The sequence below is a fragment of the Alternaria rosae genome, assembly GCF_020736505.1.
Source record: "Alternaria rosae strain MPI-PUGE-AT-0040 chromosome Unknown BKA58scaffold_1, whole genome shotgun sequence".
Lineage (NCBI taxonomy): Eukaryota > Fungi > Ascomycota > Dothideomycetes > Pleosporales > Pleosporaceae > Alternaria > Alternaria rosae.
The window spans coordinates 245,135-257,625 of record NW_025763570.1 but is presented as its reverse complement, the minus strand read 5'-3'; the positions used below and the strand labels follow the sequence as shown (position 1 = coordinate 257,625).

At 54.5% G+C, this 12,491-nt stretch overlaps 5 protein-coding genes across 5 annotated transcripts; 1 reads left to right on the top strand and 4 right to left on the bottom strand.

The window, feature by feature from the left end:
- Positions 1 to 4,163: 4,163 nt before the first annotated feature.
- Positions 4,164 to 6,300, bottom strand: BKA58DRAFT_406907 (kinase-like domain-containing protein; the record flags this gene model as incomplete). Its single annotated transcript, XM_046171992.1, has 2 exons — positions 4,164 to 6,192; positions 6,254 to 6,300. 2 exons carry the CDS (start codon positions 6,298 to 6,300, stop codon positions 4,164 to 4,166), a joined length of 2,076 nt encoding a protein of 691 aa, XP_046030249.1.
- A 483-nt stretch (positions 6,301 to 6,783) lies between these two features.
- On the bottom strand, positions 6,784 to 8,076 carry BKA58DRAFT_371426 (galactose mutarotase-like domain-containing protein). The gene has a single exon (XM_046169025.1). The coding sequence runs from the start codon at positions 7,909 to 7,911 to the stop codon at positions 6,949 to 6,951; it is 963 nt and encodes a 320-aa protein (XP_046030248.1). The 5' UTR covers positions 7,912 to 8,076; the 3' UTR covers positions 6,784 to 6,948.
- Positions 8,077 to 8,990: 914 nt separating this feature from the next.
- Positions 8,991 to 10,687, top strand: BKA58DRAFT_1132 (PLC-like phosphodiesterase). The gene has a single exon (XM_046163965.1). The coding sequence runs from the start codon at positions 9,214 to 9,216 to the stop codon at positions 10,621 to 10,623; it is 1,410 nt and encodes a 469-aa protein (XP_046030247.1). The 5' UTR covers positions 8,991 to 9,213; the 3' UTR covers positions 10,624 to 10,687.
- On the bottom strand, positions 10,688 to 12,107 carry BKA58DRAFT_1134 (oxalate decarboxylase oxdD). The gene is made up of 3 exons (XM_046163973.1): positions 12,002 to 12,107; positions 11,697 to 11,948; positions 10,688 to 11,644 (listed from the first exon to the last, which is right to left on the bottom strand). Exons 2-3 carry the CDS (start codon positions 11,891 to 11,893, stop codon positions 10,753 to 10,755), a joined length of 1,089 nt encoding a protein of 362 aa, XP_046030246.1. The 5' UTR covers positions 11,894 to 11,948; positions 12,002 to 12,107; the 3' UTR covers positions 10,688 to 10,752.
- Positions 11,998 to 12,375, bottom strand: BKA58DRAFT_303565 (uncharacterized protein; the record flags this gene model as incomplete). Its single annotated transcript, XM_046166979.1, has 1 exon — positions 11,998 to 12,375. The coding sequence occupies one exon, from the start codon at positions 12,373 to 12,375 to the stop codon at positions 11,998 to 12,000; it is 378 nt and encodes a 125-aa protein (XP_046030245.1).
- Positions 12,376 to 12,491: the final 116 nt, after the last annotated feature.

Here is a 12,491-nt window from a genome sequence, read left to right as displayed (position 1 = left end):
GAGGAGACCGAAAAGAAAACGCCAATACCCAATGCCCGATAATAATGCAATCCCCAATCCAATCAATCCATATCCAAATGAAAACACCCTAATGCAACACCCAACCCTATTTTTCACAAGGCAGAAGAACCAAAACAATCTCCTGTCTCTCTCACACAACAAACTCAATGCACACTAGCCCTCCACCCCTCGAGTGCGTTAAAACTAACATCACCCTCCATACTCTCCTCACCAAATCCCTCCCAAGGAAGTTCATGCGTCTCATCACCACTCTCCTCGCCTTGATCGCGTTGAGCCGTGCTACGCCTGAGCTCCACACTCTCATCGTCATCCTCATCAACGAAGCTGCGAATAGTAACTTTCTTCGCCTTCTTCTCCGGCACCGCCGACTTCTCCGACTTTTGAGTAGTATCTTGCTCTTGTTCAGACTGCCTAACAATAACCTCCTCGGTCAAATCATCAAACTCCGCCTCGGTTAACTCATCAGCCTTCTGTCCCTCAAGCACATCATGCAAGCGGTAGATCTGCATGTCCAGCCACTCCAAACGACGATGAAGATCTTGAATCGAAGCATTGAGCGCGTCGCGACGGCGCTTACCCAAACTAGGGTCGTGTTGCTCGAGGAGGGCGGCTTGGACGGCGAGCTCGGCCCATAGGTGGACGCGTTCGTCTTTCAGGCCTTTGACGACGAGGGCGAGGGCTTCGCGGGGAGATTGCGCGGGACGGAGGGTTGCGTCGGGTTCGTCGGCTGTGCGGGAGGATGCTGTGACGAGTTTGGGGACGCGGAGGGGGCCTGTGGCGGTGGTGTAGCCTTCGCGGCGGCAGACGGTGCAATTGTCGTTGTCGTGGTCTTTGGTGATGGGTTTGCGGGAGGTGTTGGTTTGGTTTGTGGAGCTGAGCTTGATGTCGGGGAGGATGAAAGCGGATGTCATTTCGGTGGGAGCGCTGCGCCGTCTGCGGCTGGTGTTGCTAAGCATGGACGCGTCGATGGCTGACTGCTTTGTTTGGGTGGCTTCAGCGTCGGCATCCAAGTTCGACATGTTGCCGGTGTCTTCCTCGAAGTGGGTGTTGATGGTGCGCTGAGTGGTGTCCTTGAGTGACGATTTGCGCACAAGGGAGGGTCGTCGTTCGCTCTTAGCAGAAGCGGCTGATCTGACGGTGTCTTCGTGAGTCTGGCGCTGCGATCGAACAGTGTCCTCGCGGACTGGCTCCTCCGTTCTAGCAGATGAAGCACCATGGCGCTCAGCAGCTCGCTGTTCTTCTAGAGATCGTCGAAGCCTAGCAATCTCTTCCTGAGGGAAGAAGCTCAACTCTGTCAGACTCAGGTCAGCAGGAGGCTGAACGGTCGTGGTCTGCCTCGTAGAAGTGGGGTTTCTTGAAATGCGAAGAGTTGCGCGAGGCGCAAGAGACAGATCGGTCGTCGACTCTACATCGCTTTCGGCACGGGCGTGCTTGTCAGCGGGAACAGGTGCCGACACACTGCGGGTTGAGAATCTCGAGTGTCCAGTGAACGACTTCCGTGGGCTCTCTTGGTTCGATACGCCAGCGACCTTGCTGTTGCGGACTTCCTGCTGAACACGGTTCCTGATGCGCGTACGCGTGTCTTCGCGGCGGTAGCTAGGCTTACGTTGCAGGGTGTCTTCAAAGATGTGCTCCGTATCCCGAGTCCTCGAAACCGGGCCGGTAGTATCGTCAAAGTGCTGTTCGCTGTCCCTAGCCTTTCGAGCATTCTCACGTTGACGAATCTTTCGCTGCAACTCCGCCTCTTTCCTGGCCCAATCCTCGTTCTCCTCATCTTGCTGAGCTTGCAGTTCACGAAGCTCGTTCCGAAGGTTCTCGTTATCCAGACGCATGGCTTCGTTCGTACGCTCTTGTGTCATATCCTCAAAGTGTCGAATGGTGTCGTCCCGTCGGCCAACCTGAGCTCGCAACGAAGCTTCTTGACGAGACCAGCGCTGAGCCTCCTCTTCGCGCTTCGCCTTCAGTTCTGCCAATTGAGCCTTGAGCGACTCGTGGTCAGACTTCAAACGGGCATACTCAGCATGCTCTTGGCGTGCCTTTCGCAGTTCCATATCCCTACGAGTCAACTGCTGGGTGTTCTCATCCTGTTGAGCGCGTACGCGAGCCAACTCAGCATGTAGGTTGGCGTTCTCCCTCTGGGTCGCGTTCGCGGCTTGGTCGAATTGCTGACGAAGCTGAGTTGTCTCTTCGCGGTGGTGTGACTGGTCTTGCTCGAGTTGTTCGCGAAGGTTGTCAATCTCCTGGCGGAGCTGCTCGTTCTCGTGGCTTAATGCGTTCTTCTCGGTCTTAAGTTCTTCGCAGGTCTGGAATGCGACACCCAGCTGGTTCGCCATGTTGTCGCGCTCGGTGCTTAGGCGTTTCTTCTCGATTTCGAGCACAGCGAATTTGCGGTCGGCACGATCGAGCTTGGTTCGGAGGGTTTGTACTGTCGCGTCAAGACCTGGTCATTGTCAGCAAAGTTCTATATTTCCCATATTCTGCAGCAACTTACGCGTCTTCTCAACCTTCCAGCCGCTCTTTCCGCCAGCATCAGAGTCCTGCGCACTGTCGCTTCGTCGCAACTTCTCTTGAGCTTGCGTAGTCGCCCTCAGCTCGATCAACTCCAGTTCCTGCTCGTCCATCTTCTTCTCCTTCTCCTCACGCTCACGCTCCATGTCTGCAATCTTCTCTTGTAGCTGCTGGAGGGCAGCGAAGATGGCCTTCTCTTCGTCGGGTATGGGCGCGCCATCGATCGGGATATGCGATGGGCGGCGACCGCCGTATGGAGGAGCAGCGAAGCGTGATCTTGAGGGTGCGGTCTTGGAAAAGACTGGTGTGCCATCGTCGAAGACGCCGGAGACGAGCTCTGTGAGATTGGGAATATCGGGCAGAATAAAAGACTGCGCAGTCACGTTTTGTGCTGTAGCCGGCCTGGAGCGAGAAGTGGCTTTTGATTGCGGCGGGTCAACATTGCCATCAGTTTGAAGGGAAGTCTGTCGGCTCCTGTTGCCCCAGCGCGTGTTCTTGGCCGAGTCCATAGTCAGTGTTGGTGGTCGGTGCTCCATAAACGACGACTCGTCTTCCGAAAGCTTCGCGTGCAGCTGTGCAAGTGAAGTGCGCTTGCGGTCTTCCTTTGTAGAGAGTGCAGGGGAGTTGCGCTTGCTCGCAGGACGCGGTGATGCAGTATCAAGGTCGTTACGTGAGGCGCGTCGGATTGCTGCGTCGCGTCGAAGACTACCAGTCTCTGCTTGGTATGATTTGCGCGATCGGTTGGTGGGGGGTGTGATGTCGTAAAGGCTGTTAAACTGAGAGCTCATCTTGCTGGGAGTACCGCGGTTGCTGCGGTTACCTCGTGCCTGTTCGACGGCCATGCTTTCCTCGTCTGATATGCTGTGGTCAAAGTCACCGAACTCCTTGTTTACCATGGATGTATCCGGCTGGACCTGCTCGGAGCGGAATGGGGCCCAGGTGTTCATCTTCTTAGCCGTTGATCGGATGCGCGGGTATGCTGGCAGTGTGTTTGTGTCTTCGCCAATGTTGTGCTGTGTGGACATGAGAATGTCCGGGTCGTCAAAGAACTGAGACGTGTTGGTGCCGAAGCCCGAGCGCTGCGTGGGATTCGAGTCGCTTGGTGGTGGTGATGGCGAGCCGATGTTCCTGGGACTGTGGCTGAGGCTGCGTGATAGCTCTCGGATAGCGCGCGCTTTCCCGTCACTTGTGGGAGGGGACGACTGCATGTCGAAATTGTTAGGCTGCGGCGGGCAGCTTGTGGAGGGTCGCGTCGCGTGGTAAACACGTGAATAGGGTATGAGAAAGATACTTCGTAAAGGCTGCTGAAGTTATATCATTACCTCCGAGAATAAAACCAGCCCAAGTGTGATGGGGTGTCCTGGGGCGCGTTATAATGGAAAGTGCGATGAGTGTTGAAGATGAAGCGGGTCAGCGTGTTTACTCCAAAACAAAGCTAACGAACCCTGGCCCCACCCAGCCACCGACGCCCGTCATAACGTGCGCGGCGCGTGGCACAACTCCAACTGAATGGCACTGCATCCAACTGTGACGTCCAGAAGTATGGTCATGATGATTTTATTGCTTCGTATCAGTGCTATAGAGGTATCATAAATCAGATCTGTCGCAACCATACTCCGTGCTCGACTATCCCATTACATGCCATCCCAAGCAACACTTCGACCTGCGCAAAGTCGATTCCGTCTCCACAGGACACCCACCACCATCATGTGTGCAAGCAGAAGTAACACTGAGCGTCCTAGCCCACTCAAGTCGACTGGTCTGCCTCTGATGGAAATACCAGCATGCAAAAAGTCAAGTGATGCTATGCACAACAACGGGTACAGGACGCGCGGATCCGCCGCAAACGGCTGACAGGGCGACAGCAAACTATAAGCTTTTGCGCAGAACAGCAAAGTCTTCGTAGTGCTGATGACAGCGGGATTTCTTGAAAACCTGTACAACCTTGATGATGCACTCGAAGGTGGCGGTGGAGGGAGCATGAGACGCTGTGGTGACGGCGTTCTCCCTCCAGAAGGGGGCGGCGGAAACTCTAGTTTCCTCCTCAAGATCACCGCCCCGTCCTCAGAAGACTGCCTCCTCATCGGTTGTGGACGTGGTGGACTGGGTGATCGGTCCACGACAGTTGCACTGAGATGCGATCGACCTGGTCGTGTGTAGTTAATCGAAGTACGCTTTTTGCTACCCTGATTCGGCGAAGGGCTAGGTGTGTCAGCTCGCGATATGCGAGGACTGAACTCATCCAAACCCGATGGGCCTGCATATGCGTTGTACTCGTCAAATACCAGTGGTGATTTCAGGACATTTAGAATTTCCTCTGCACCTGGGCGTTCATCGGGGTTGATAGCGAGGAGTGTCTTAAGCGATCTGTATAGCTTTTCGGGCAAGTCTGATCGAACCCGCTGTTCGTCGTCAATACCAGCCCAAGTCGAGATCTCAGCCCTCAATTGGTCTAGATCCTCGTTGTCCTCATCGATACCGTCCGCGTTTCGGTATGGCAGCCGTGCAAAACACATGAAGTAGACAATCATGCCGAGCGAAAAGATGTCAGACTTGGTTGTGAAGTTGCCAAATGCACCTCCAGGTCGCTCTTGACGAAGCACTTCGGGGGCGCAGTACGAAATGGTTCCGGTAGCGCCTGTAGAATTTCTTGCCGTGTTGGCGGACTGCACTTCGCCGAAATCGCTGACTAGGACTTTGATCTTGCGGCCAGTGCGATGGAGCAAGCAGTTACTAGGCTTCAAGTCTCGATGTATGTAGCCGTTGGCGTGAAGATGACTTAAGCCGGACGTGATGTCTTTGAAGAAGGATATGATCTCTTCAAAGTGCATGCGACGAGGTCCATGCATATCTTCTGGGTCTTCCAGCTGGCCCTTGGACCTTCTCCTGAGTCGCTCCTTCATCTGCTCCTTGGTGACAGACGTCTTTGTGGAGTCTAGGATATAGTCGTGGAGATCGCCAGCATTGCAGTACTGTTGCAGTATGAATGCGCATGGTACACTTGGGCCAAAGCTGGATATCTGGTAGTCCTCCAGCCATACATGCCGATATGACACCAGGTTCTCGTGCGACAGAGTCTGGAGTAGTTGCACTTCGATCAAGACCTTCTCCAGCCATTCGTGGTCGTCGCCTACTGGCACGCGCTTACATGCGAACTTGCCAAGGTGTACGCCGTCCAGGATATGCTGCACCAGCAAGACCACGCCCTTTCCTCCTCTGCCCAGCTCCCGCTCTTCTATGAAGAAGTCCTTGAAGTAGTTGGGACTGAAGGCTCTGGCGGATATACCCTGGCTTCTAGCTGGCTGGATTGGTGTGCTTCCCACAAACTCAGAACCTTCTGGCGGGTCGAAGCTACCCATGCGCATAGGGGCAGGCGCCAGTTGTTTATGTGGTGATGAGGGTCGCGATCCCTCTGTTGATCCTGGCTGACTCCGGCGCAGCATTTGGAAGTATGCAGGATTGACGAAGCCACTCTCGGTAGGTATACCAGGCGCAGCATGTTCCTCTGCGTCGCTGCCGTGTTCGTCATGGGGTGATGGTTCACGGTAGGATCGGTGACAGTATGGGCATGACGTAGAGCCGATGTCAGTCGCATGGGAGGCATCGCGGAGGGAGAGTTGTTTCGAGCGCTGGTCGTAGACGACAACAGCAGAACCATGGCGCCTATCATATCCGTTAGCTGCCTATCACTGTTGTCGCATCACATGCTGCCATGGGAACCTACAGCACAATCTCCCGCGACTCAGCCGGGGCGTAAGGTATCAGCGACATGTTTTGGTGCGACTTGCGACCGTCGGCCCTGTCGTATGGGTGCCGGCGTGGGAAGAGCGCGTAACGTCTCTGGCAGCGGTCTGCAGCGTGTCGCCCACAGGTAAACAACCGAGCTGACGTAACTGCCTTCAATATGGAAAATGTGATATGTGCGGTCGTACCACCTCGTGCGGTGCGGGGAAGCTACAAAGGTGCGGTATAGGCAGGGACCTTAGTCGATAGCCCACAGCGGATAGCAGAAGGGGTAGCGAACGGCTTCGCGACTGTCTTGTAGAAGTGGCATGACCGTGTTACTCAGGTAGCGCTGACTGTTGTCATGGTGTTGTGTGTGTTGTTTGGACGGCGCGCAGGTTTTGGTGGGGAGAGTGGAACGGCAAGGGCGTCCCAGCTGGCAAGGGTCTGTCACCGTCTCATAGCAAGTGCATACCAACAACGACTGGCCAGACTCATGATTATCTTCAGTGGTGCTCTAGTCTATCAGTAAACCGGAACCATGCACGGTTTCATGCCCCCAAGCCAACCTAGGAAAAAACCGAACACCCTGGAGCCTACGTTGACGTTAGGTCACCCACTTTGCAGGTTTTTGTCTTGATGTAGTCCGCAGACCTGTTCAGTTTTTTTTCGTGTATGAGGTGCCCCTGCTATCTCCTACAAGTGGCTCTTGACCAACATGCCACCCTCCCAGACCTCGCCCTTCTCCAGCCTCTGCCAGCCATCCACGGCACCGATCTCGACGCAGACCATGTTCTTGTAGCCGTCGTCGGGTGAGAAGTCGCCCATGGCCTTGGCCTTCTCGATCCACGGGTTCCAGGTGACAGTGTCCTTGACGTTGTCGCGGATGACGTCAAAGCGAGGCTTGCCGTCTTCGGTAATCGATGTCGTGTCCTGCTTGATGTCCTTGTAGACGCGATCTGTCTCGCCTGTGATCTTGAGCTGGTTGTCACTCTGGGTGTGGGTAGAGGCGTTGAGGACCTTGTCGATGTACTCGGTGCCAGACAGGCCGGTGATGGCGATCTTGGACACGTCCTGAATCCTGAAGTAGGTGTGGAGCAGGAACTGGAACTCGAAACTCTCCTCACCCTCGTTGCGGACGGTGAGAACTGCCTGTAGGCTGTCCTTGCTCAATGTGACGCTGTATACGAGGCCAAAGTCCAGCGGCCATGCCTTGCGCGACTCCTCGCTGAGCGACTGGCGGTCGAGGCCAAAGTCGAGCTTGACCGAGTCTGAGTCGAGAGCATCCTCCGCAGTCGACTTGCCCATATACTCCCAGCGCGATCCACGCGCGAAACCGTGTTGTGGAAGCGACGAAGTGGCGTGTCCCTCCTTGGGAGGAGGGCCGAAGACGGGGAATACGACGGGGATGCCACCGCGTACAGGCTTCTTGCCAGTCAAATCGGCTGCATCGCTCAACCAGAGGTTCTCAGTCTTTCCGCCGTTGCTCTTCCAGCTAGTAACGGTGGCTCCAAAGAGCAGCACCTCAACGCTCTCACCAGACGGCAGTCTCGCGACAACCTTCTGGCTGCCACCCTCTCCGACGATGTCGACCTGGGGGCCGGGTGCGGACGCGGTAGGTGCGTTCAGCGCTGATGGGCGGTTCGCACGGTCGACCATGATGATGACGATGTGTTGTTGCTGTAGCTCGAGGTGATGGTGGGGTATCTATAACTCGAAGTGGATTGTTTGCGGGTATGATGGATTGCTCGAGCTGCAATTGGGAATTAGAAGGTAGAATGGTAGGTAATCGATTGGGGGCGTCTTACACTAATGGTAGCAGGCGGTCTGGAGCTGCTTGTTCTAGCAGGGAGGTGCTCTCGGTGTGGGTGAGGGGCAACAGCTCATTGCCCCACCAACACCTGCCAGCATCCACGCATCACCCAGCACCGCTGAAACACATAGCTTGTTTCACCTCGACTCTCTTACAGCCCGCTTAGCTGCTCCGTCTGAACATTATTGGGTCTTCCGCACTCTCGGTGCATATACTTCCATGCCGCCGATGCAGATCCAACCGAGAGGTGCGTCTTCGCCTACATATCTGGCGAACAAAGGCCCGCGGTGCCCGGTTTGCCAGTAAGACCTGGTGAGCTTCATGGCGTTGCTCTTTCACCTGAATATCCGAACATAGCCTGAAGACATTCACATTGTCACCTGGCGGCAATGAAAAGATGGCCCGGTCCCAGCATGTACCCGGTTTCAGGTGAACCTCGAGATCTCAAAGCTCCTTTTAGGCTCATTCCGGTCGGTCATGAGATGAATATACGATGCTACGCCTAGCTCATTGGCAGAGGCATCAACCTGTATCGACGGTATGACAATTATGTGGAGTTCTCCTGTCATTCACCGCCTCATGCTGATATTGATACAACAACTCAGCGTATCCTTGATACATCAGAACCCAATACTTATTTGATGAACTTGATCAGACCAAAGGTAGTGTGCTATCATTTGTGTCCTATGGGTCTCTGTGATTCAAGGTAGCTCAATAGTTTTCGTTCACGAGACAGCGCTTGTTGGTGTGCAGCCAAAGGATAGGAGCTCTTCATTTCTTGACCAACCGAATCCAAGATCTTTCTGTGATCACAAAAACAGTCGTCAACGGGCAACCAGCTCTACAAGGTTGGCGTCGGCCCGAGTAGCGTGCCATGGCTGCTGAGCCTAATTGGTGCGCCCAGCGGCTTCCCCCACTTCAACACCACAGCTAAGCCACCGCTAACGACCCGTAAAGCCTAGACAGAGCTGAAAACGCGTGGCTGATTGATCGCCCGCTGCTGTGCTATATGAGATGGTGCCCCGCTTCCCTAGCTCAGAACGTTGCACATCTCTATTTTCCCCGGCATAGATCCGCTAAGCTTCAGACTCATCTAGTGATAACGATATACCTACAAGACTATTTAGAAGACAAGGGCAGGGTTGGCCATGCCTTCTAAAGGCGTAAGATGCTTCACCTACATCGCGGTGGATGGAGTCGAGGTTGAGTATACGGTACCAAAGGGCAACGTCAAAAGAGGCGATCAACACCAATTCCTCCATGACCATCTCGAAGTAGAGTCATCCAACTTACCCCATTTCAAGTTTACCGGAAACTTTGAATTCGTCGTTCGCCAGGATGGTCGCGAGCTCACAAAACAATGGGTGGCAATCAACAGCATGACTGGTAAGTTGGAAGACGGATCGATGGTAAACATGGAACAAACCCCCAGCATCTTCGCCAACGACCTCATCATCTCATACGGGTTCTACGATGCTGGACCAGGTCTAGCCGAGCTACCAAAACAACACCAATGCTATGTAACCGTCACAAAGAACTACGAGAATTGGATGCGCGACGTTATACCGCAAGGGTCCGACAAGTCCAACCGCCCCTTCCACAAAATGGTCCTCCCCTCCGCCCACGACATCGGCATGAACAACATGTCGAGCAGTCTCTCGCTTCTCAAAAACGCCGGCACAGGCATCATAAAAGAAGTCCTGGGCCGCAGTCTCCCACACGCCCTCACCATCATCAACAAAGTCGGCGACGGAGTCATAAACCGGATCGCACCAGACATCATCCGCGCGCTGGCAATCACCCAAAAAGACACTCTCGACACCATCCTCAAGATCGGTGCCCGATACTTCGAGTTCCGCCCCGCGAAATGCCACAGACAAATGCAGAAAGTCAGTCCCCTGGATGATACCTGGTATTTCCAACATGGCGCCATACCAGGGATGCCGTACCGCGTGCTTCTCGACCACATCACGCGTTTCCTCGTTGACCACAAGGACGAAATCATCGTTGTGCACAACCGATGGGATGGCGTGCCAGGCGACTGTCCCCGGCCTAACGACGATGAACTGCGAGATGCGCTCAACGATATTCTCCGCGATAAAGATCTGAAAGCGGGAAACCAGGACGACATGATGCACAAAACTATCCACGACCTGCGCACGTCAAACACGCGCCTCATCCTCCTGAAAGACTGCGGCCAAGCCTCCAACTACGATGACGCTGCAAACGCCACTCTGACCGGCGATTCAATGGTTGAGAAACTCTCTTCCATGTGTGAAGACCCGCCTAGGGGCCACCCGATTACGCTGCTGCAGTGTCAAGCTACGGCAACGAATATCAGGGATGTGATTATTGCTAGTGTGCTCGATTCGGATGTCAGTACCAGTCCGATCTTAGCCACGAAACCGGTGTGCGATCATAAGATTTTGCCGTTGTTGAGGGGGGAGGTGGGGAGGAAGTTGATGGGGGAGGAGGGCGTCGTGGTGATACTTAATGATTTCTTTGATGGGGCGACGGCGGATGTGGCGTTAGGATTGTGTAGGGAGAGGTTGGAATAGGTGGATGAGGTAGTTTGTCGAGGAGTGCGAAGTGATGTAGAAGGAAACGCCATGTCTTCATTACATTATTAGGTACTGAGTTATGAGACCTCCCTTGCCCAAGCTTCAGCGCTACACCATCCTCCACAACTAGGCACCACCATGTTCCCCTGGCGTAAAATCCGTCGCCGTCAAATCCCTGTTTCCCTGCACAACGAAATCATGGTCCTTCGTCAACCCATCCAAAAACTCATCCCCAACATTCAAGTGATCCTTAACAATCTGCCTCGGCGTAATTCCCAACCACTGATTAACACTAATATCACTATACTGACTACTCTGCAACACCTCTAGATAAACTAGCGTCTCATTTCCCGTATTCTCTAGATAATGCGCATTGGGCACAGGCACGTACCCGACATCTCCGGCAGTAAAATCGAAGGTGCGGGAGGCGGCGGGTGCTTCGTAGACGGTGAGGCGGGCACTGCCAGCGAGGAAGTACGACCATTCGTCTGAGGTGGTGTGCCAGTGCATCTCGCGCATGGCGCCGGGCTCGACGGTGATGAGGGCAGCGGAGAAGGTGGATGCGATGGGGAAGGTGGAGGGGTCGAGGATCTTGATGGTGCCGCCAGGGACGCGGGCGGGCTCCTGCTGGCTCCAGTGGTAGGAATAAGCTCCTTCCTTGGGAATAACGCCAGCCGGCCCCGTTACATTCTGTTCCGAAATGTTCTTCGGCGCGGGTGTACCAGGGAAGATCCAGAGTTGTTCTTGAGGCATATTCTGCACTGTTTTGACGCTCGTCCGGAAGTTCTTGGCTACCACCGACTCCGGGTTCCGCAACATGAGCTCGGAGAGGAGGAAAGTGTTTTCTTCGCTGAAGGAACCGTCGTTGAAGATGAGCAGGAATTCGCAGCCGTTTTCGAAGGCTTGGATCGAGTGTGGGATGCCGGGTGGGAAGAACCAGACGTCGCCTTCTTGGACGTCGTCGACGAAGGTTTGGCCGGCTTCATTCATGGAGGCGATGCGTACGCTGCCGTTCAGCCTGAGGGTGTTTGGTTAGCGCTGTTGGGTGAGGGGATAGAGGAGGGATGTACATATACGCCCATTCTCCTTGCTTGTGCCAGTGGAGCTCGCGGTAGGCGTGGGGACTCAATCGCATGTTTGTTCCTGCCATTGCGACGGAAGATGGTAGCTGATCAGTGTTCTGCGACCGTGCCCATCCTGCGCCTGCAAGGCCGTGGCGGTTGTGACTAAGGCCGAATGGCCACTTTGCGTTGCTTACTTCTCCCATATCGGAGCCGGGTGGAGCGTAAATGTCGCTATTCAAACGATCGTACGCTGGAGTACTGCAATGAGACATCAGCCACTGCACCAATATTGGGCATGTTCATGAACTTACCGTGGACCAGGTTCAGTTGGTCCTGTCGTAGCTCCGCGAATCGGTTGTGGATTCTTCACATTCGTGAGATCAATATACAATCCCAAATCCTCGTCCTCTGACTGCCCAGGTGCGAGTTCGAAGTCCTCAGGTGAGATGACTGTAGACTTCATGTCGACTGGGTTAGAAGGATTGTAACCAATCAATCCTTCAGAACCGCGCAACGAGCCTAATGCACCAGAAGGTAATGGCATGTTCAGGACTTGGGAGGGATCAACAGGACCTGGTACTGATGAACCACCCGAGACTCCTGACGCCTGGGGTGCTGGCGCAGGTAGGCCATTGGCAAGCCCTGCCAGGGAGTAGAGGAACGCGGCGGATGAGAAATAGAGCATTTTGAGAAAGAATTGCTCGTTACTGTACCAATTCGCCGTGCGACTGCAGAGCCGATAGGCAGCTTACTATCCTTTTATACACGAACAAGCAGCAGTAGATTCGCACTACCCCAATG